Source organism: Malurus melanocephalus, unplaced genomic scaffold, assembly GCF_030028575.1.
Source record: "Malurus melanocephalus ecotype Western Australia unplaced genomic scaffold, MMel_1.1 scaffold_243, whole genome shotgun sequence".
Lineage (NCBI taxonomy): Eukaryota > Metazoa > Chordata > Aves > Passeriformes > Maluridae > Malurus > Malurus melanocephalus.
Window position 1 is genome coordinate 168,113 of NW_026623475.1, and position 5,262 is coordinate 173,374.

The window sequence follows — 5,262 nt, forward strand, 5'->3', positions numbered from 1 at the left end:
CCCCCCATTGCTGTGGGTGCCACGAGCGGGGCCGAGGGTCTGGGGGAGCCCCCTCCCCAATCTCTCTGCCCCCCCCAGCCCCTGACTACAACCCGAGCGAATGGACCAACGAGAAGGAGAAGCTGGGGCTCGACTTCCCCAACGTAGGTGCTGGGCGAGCAGGGGGGCGTGGGCAGGGGGGGTGGGCAGGGGGCTTTGGGGGTCACCGGGACTGACCCCCCGCCCCCCGGACCCCCCCCCAGCTCCCGTATCTCATCGACGGCTCCACCAAACTGACCCAGAGCAACGCGATCCTTCGCTACATCGCCCGCAAGCACAACATGTGTGAGTGGGGAGGGGGTCCCGGCACCCTCGGGGAGGGGTCCCGGGGGTTTTATGGGGTGGGGTTTGACACCTCCCCGCCCCGCAGGCGGTGAGACGGAGGAGGAGAAGCAGCGCGTGGACCTGATGGAAAACCAGCTCATGGATCTCAGGATGAACTTTGCTCGAATGTGCTATAGCCCCGACTTTGTGAGTACTCCCCTGGGGCTGTGCTGGCGCGGGGATCCCCCAGATCCGGGGTTAACCCTTTGTGAGTGCCCTCCTGGGGCTATGGGGGTCCTCCCCAAACCCCGGGCTAACCCTGACTTTCTGAGCATCTTCCTGGGGCTGTGAGAGCTGTGGGGGATCCCCCCAGACCCCAGGATTAACCCTTTGTGAGTGCCCTTCTTTGCACTGTGGGGCATCTCCCCCAGACCCCGGGGTGTCCCCCAGCACGGGACAAGGGGGCCAAGCCATCCCTGCCATATCGGGGGTGTGCATTGGGGTGCATCCCTCGGCTGGCTGCACTCAGGGGGTGATGGCCCTGKTTTTGGGGGCCTGTGGGGAGCAGCCCTCTGAACTGTGCCCCTCTCGGTGCAGGAGAAGCTGAAGCCGGCGTACCTGGAGCAGCTGCCCAAGAAGCTGCAGGAGCTGTCCCGGTTCCTGGGCTCCCGGCCCTGGTTTGCAGGGCAGAAGGTGGGTGGGGGATGCTGGGGGGTGGGTTTGGGGGGTCCCTGTGGGTGGCTGACCCCCCCTGCCCCTCCCCCAGATCACCTTCGTGGACTTCCTGGCGTACGATGTGCTGGACCAGCAGCGCATGTTCGTGCCCGACTGTCCCGAGCTGCAGGGAAACCTGGGCCGCTTCCTGCAGCGCTTCGAGGTGAGTGGGGACAGGGGACGGCCACTGCGKTGTCCCCATCCCCATCCCTGACACCCCCGTGTCCCCATCCCCGGCCCCTGCTGTTCCCACTGCCATTCCTGACACTGCCGTGTCTATGTCCTTGTCCCATCCCAAGCCTCACCCTTAAATCCCAGTGTTTCTCTCTCCATCCCCATTCCTGTCACCCCTGTCATCCCATCCTTGACCCCCTCGTGTTCCCATCCCTGTCCCCAATGCCCCGGTGTCCCCATCACTGACATCCCAATGTCCCCATCCCGTCCCTGACACTCCAATGTCCCTGTTCCATTTCCTGATACCCCAGGGTCTATCTCTCTGTCCCTATCCCTGGACCCCTGATGCCCCCAGCACTTGGGTGTCCCTGTCCCCGTCCCAGACACCCCGTGGTGTCCCCATTCCTGACTCTCAAAACCCCAGTGTCCTTGTCCCTACCCCAGACATCCCATCCCTGTCCCCAGTACCCTGGTGTCCCTGTCCCCATCCCAGGCACCCCGTGGTGTCCCCATCCCTGTCCCCAAYACMSCRSTGTCYSTGTCCCCATCCCAGACACCCCAGTGTCCCCATCCCTGACCCCGTGTTGTCCCCATCACCCCGGTGTCCCTGTCCCCATCCCTGACCCCATGGTGTATCCGTTCATGTCCCCACGTGTCCCTGTGTCCCCAGGCCCTGGACAAGATCTCTGCCTACATGCGTTCAGGGCGCTTCATGAAGACCCCGATCTTCTGGCGCACGGCCAAGTGGTGCAACACCAAAGATTGAGGGGGTGACCCCCCCTGTGTCCCCCAACTCACCCCCAGACCTCCCCAATAAATCGTGGGGGGCTCCCCCGTGTGCAGCCGCTGTGTGGGGTGCACTGCGGGACCAGGGTGGGGGTGGGAACCCCTCGTTTGTGGGGTAACCCCTGGGGGGGATGTTGGACCCTCCTGGACCCCGAGATGGGGGGAGCCATTCCGCCCTGCACCCCCAGGATTAGGGGACTGTGGGGTCCCTGTCCCCATCAGGATAATGCGACCCCCCCCTGCAGCTTAGGGGGCTGAAAGGGGGGACCCCAATGCAGCTTGGGTGGGGGTCACAGAGGGACCCATGGCCCCCAGGTTAAAGGGGTTCCCATGGAGTGTGGGGGGGTCACAGAGGGACCCATGGCCCCCCAGGTTAAAGGGGTTCCCATGGAGTGTGGGGCGGTCACGGAGCCTGCTATTAAAGAGGACCCCATAGAGTTTGGGGGGGTCACAGAGCTCCCAGGAAAAGGGGGAACCCAGGGAATTTAAGGGGCTGCAGAGCCCCAGAGTAAGGGAGTTTGTGGGGTTGCAGTGGCCCCAAGGATAAGGGAGTCCTGTGGGAATGGATGGGGTATGTCACAGAACCCCTAGGATAAGGGGCACCCCATGGAATTTAGGGGATCACAGAGCCACAGGGATGGGGAGGGTCACAGAGTCCCCTGTTAAGGGGGACCCCATGGAGTTTGGGGTGGTCACAGAGCCCTGAAGACAAGGGATTTCCCATGGAGTTTGGGGCGGGTCACAGAGCCCTGAAGACAAGGGATTTCCCATGGAGTTTGGGGGGGGTCACAGAACTCTAGGAATACAAGGAACTCCATGGAATTTGGGGGCTCGCAAAACCCCCGGGATACGGGGAACCCCATGGAGTTTGGGGACTCGCAAAACCCCCGGGATACGGGGAACCCCATGGAGTTTGGGGACTCGCAAAACCCCCGGGATACGGGGAACCCCATAGAGTTTGGGGGGTCGCAGGGCCCTTCGGGATGGGGGGCGTGCAGAGCCCCCAGGATCAGGGGCTTCCGTGGGGACGTGGTGGGGGGGGTCACAGTTATGGGGGACCCCATAGAGCCATAGGGGGACCCCACAGGGATGGGCGCGGCCGCAGACCCCCGCGAAAAGGGACCAGTTTGAGCCCCGCCCCGTGGAGCTCCGCCCCNGCTATTAAAGAGGACCCCATAGAGTTTGGGGGGGTCACAGAGCTCCCAGGAAAAGGGGGAACCCAGGGAATTTAAGGGGCTGCAGAGCCCCAGAGTAAGGGAGTTTGTGGGGTTGCAGTGGCCCCAAGGATAAGGGAGTCCTGTGGGAATGGATGGGGTATGTCACAGAACCCCTAGGATAAGGGGCACCCCATGGAATTTAGGGGATCACAGAGCCACAGGGATGGGGAGGGTCACAGAGTCCCCTGTTAAGGGGGACCCCATGGAGTTTGGGGTGGTCACAGAGCCCTGAAGACAAGGGATTTCCCATGGAGTTTGGGGCGGGTCACAGAGCCCTGAAGACAAGGGATTTCCCATGGAGTTTGGGGGGGGTCACAGAACTCTAGGAATACAAGGAACTCCATGGAATTTGGGGGCTCGCAAAACCCCCGGGATACGGGGAACCCCATGGAGTTTGGGGACTCGCAAAACCCCCGGGATACGGGGAACCCCATGGAGTTTGGGGACTCGCAAAACCCCCGGGATACGGGGAACCCCATAGAGTTTGGGGGGTCGCAGGGCCCTTCGGGATGGGGGGCGTGCAGAGCCCCCAGGATCAGGGGCTTCCGTGGGGACGTGGTGGGGGGGGTCACAGTTATGGGGGACCCCATAGAGCCATAGGGGGACCCCACAGGGATGGGCGCGGCCGCAGACCCCCGCGAAAAGGGACCAGTTTGAGCCCCGCCCCGTGGAGCTCCGCCCCCACTGAGCCCCGCCCCCACTGAGCCCCGCCCCTTTAGGCCCCGCCCCCGGGTGGGCGTGGCCGGGTGTCACGCGCGGGGGGCGGGCCGGCGATCGCGCGCGCCATGGCGGTGTTGGGGTATTGGGACATCCGCGGGGTGAGTGGGGGGACCCGGGACCCCCGTGGGGCACCCAGGGGGAGGGAGGGTCTGCGGGGACCCCAGGGGGGCTGGGGGGGGATCCCCCTGCGCTTTTTTGGGGGGTCTTAGAGGGTCTGCGGGATTCCCCGCGGTGTTTTTGGGGCTGCGGGGGGCTCTTCGGGAGCCTTTTTGGTCTTTCGGGGGCTGCAGGGGATCTTGGGGTGTTTTTGGGGTCCCTTCTGAGCTTTTTGCGTGACGTGGGGGCCATTCTGGTTTTGCGGGTGGGGGCTGGGGCGGTCCCCGTGCATTTTGGGGGGGGGGCTCTAGGGGCTTTTGGGGTCCCTTTTGTCTTAGGGGGGCTGTGGGGGTCTCTCTGGACTTTTAGGGGGCAGCGAGGGGCCATCGGAGGTCCAGTTGATCTTGTTGGGGGCTGCGGGAGGCCCCTTTGGGGTTGTGGGAGGGCTGTGGTGCGTCTTCGGGGCTGCCCCTTGTCTTGTGGGGGGGTCTTCGGGGATCCTCTATGTTTTTCGGGCATTTTATGGGATTTCCTCTGGTTTTTTGGGGGGAGGCGGCTGTGGGGGACCGTGAGTCTTGGGGGGACTGGAGGGGGTGATCCTTGGGGGGGCTGCGGTGACTCTGTGGGGTCCTTCTGATCTTTTGGGAGGTCCAGGGAATGTCTTCCTAATCCTGGGAGGAGCCCCGGGGGTCCCTTTGGTCTCTTGGGGGTGTGTGTGGGGACCCTCAGGTCTTTTGGGGAGCTATTGGAAGTCTCTTGATCTTTTGGGGGTGCTCTGGGATGTCTGGTGGGGGGGCCATGGGGGTCCTGCTGCACTTGGGGGTGGGAGGGTGTTGCTTTAGGGTGGCTGGTGTGTTGTGGGGTCCCCCCAGTCCAGGGGTGCTGACTGGAGGGGAGGAGGGGTGAGCTTGCCCCCCCGTGCCTCAGTTTCCCCACGGCATGTGTGGGGGTGTTTTTGGGGGGGGGTCTCACTGATCCACTCCCCAGCTCGCCCACGCCATCCGCCTGCTCCTGGAGTACACGGAGACKCCCTACGAGGACAAGCTGTACAGCTGTGGGGAAGGTGAGGGGTTGGGGGGTCCCCACAGCACCCTCGAGCTCTCTGGATTTTGGGGGGATGGGAACTCAACACCCCCCACCTCCCCCTTCCCTTCCAGCTCCYGACTACGACAAGAGCCARTGGATCAAYGAGAAGGAGAAGCTGGGGCTTGACTTCCCCAAYGTAGGTGCTCTGGAGTGGGGGTGGGGGTAT

General features: G+C 63.9%; 2 protein-coding genes across 2 annotated transcripts in view; both read left to right on the forward strand.

Moving 5' to 3' along the window:
* The window catches only part of LOC130578851 (glutathione S-transferase 2-like), a 3,438-nt gene extending 1,405 nt beyond the window's left edge, over positions 1-2,033 (forward strand). The window contains exons 2-7 of the mRNA XM_057375230.1: positions 6-143; positions 243-324; positions 410-510; positions 901-996; positions 1,070-1,180; positions 1,862-2,033. Coding sequence (XP_057231213.1) covers positions 6-143; positions 243-324; positions 410-510; positions 901-996; positions 1,070-1,180; positions 1,862-1,957 — 624 coding nt within the window. The 3' untranslated portion in view covers positions 1,958-2,033. The remainder of the gene's footprint in view (positions 1-5; positions 144-242; positions 325-409; positions 511-900; positions 997-1,069; positions 1,181-1,861) is intronic.
* Positions 2,034-3,925: 1,892 nt separating this feature from the next.
* Positions 3,926-5,262, forward strand: part of LOC130578887 (glutathione S-transferase Mu 1-like) — a 4,413-nt gene continuing 3,076 nt past the window's right edge. Inside the window, 3 exon segments of the mRNA XM_057375278.1 lie at positions 3,926-4,012; positions 4,998-5,073; positions 5,168-5,246. Coding sequence (XP_057231261.1) covers positions 3,980-4,012; positions 4,998-5,073; positions 5,168-5,246 — 188 coding nt within the window. The 5' untranslated portion in view covers positions 3,926-3,979.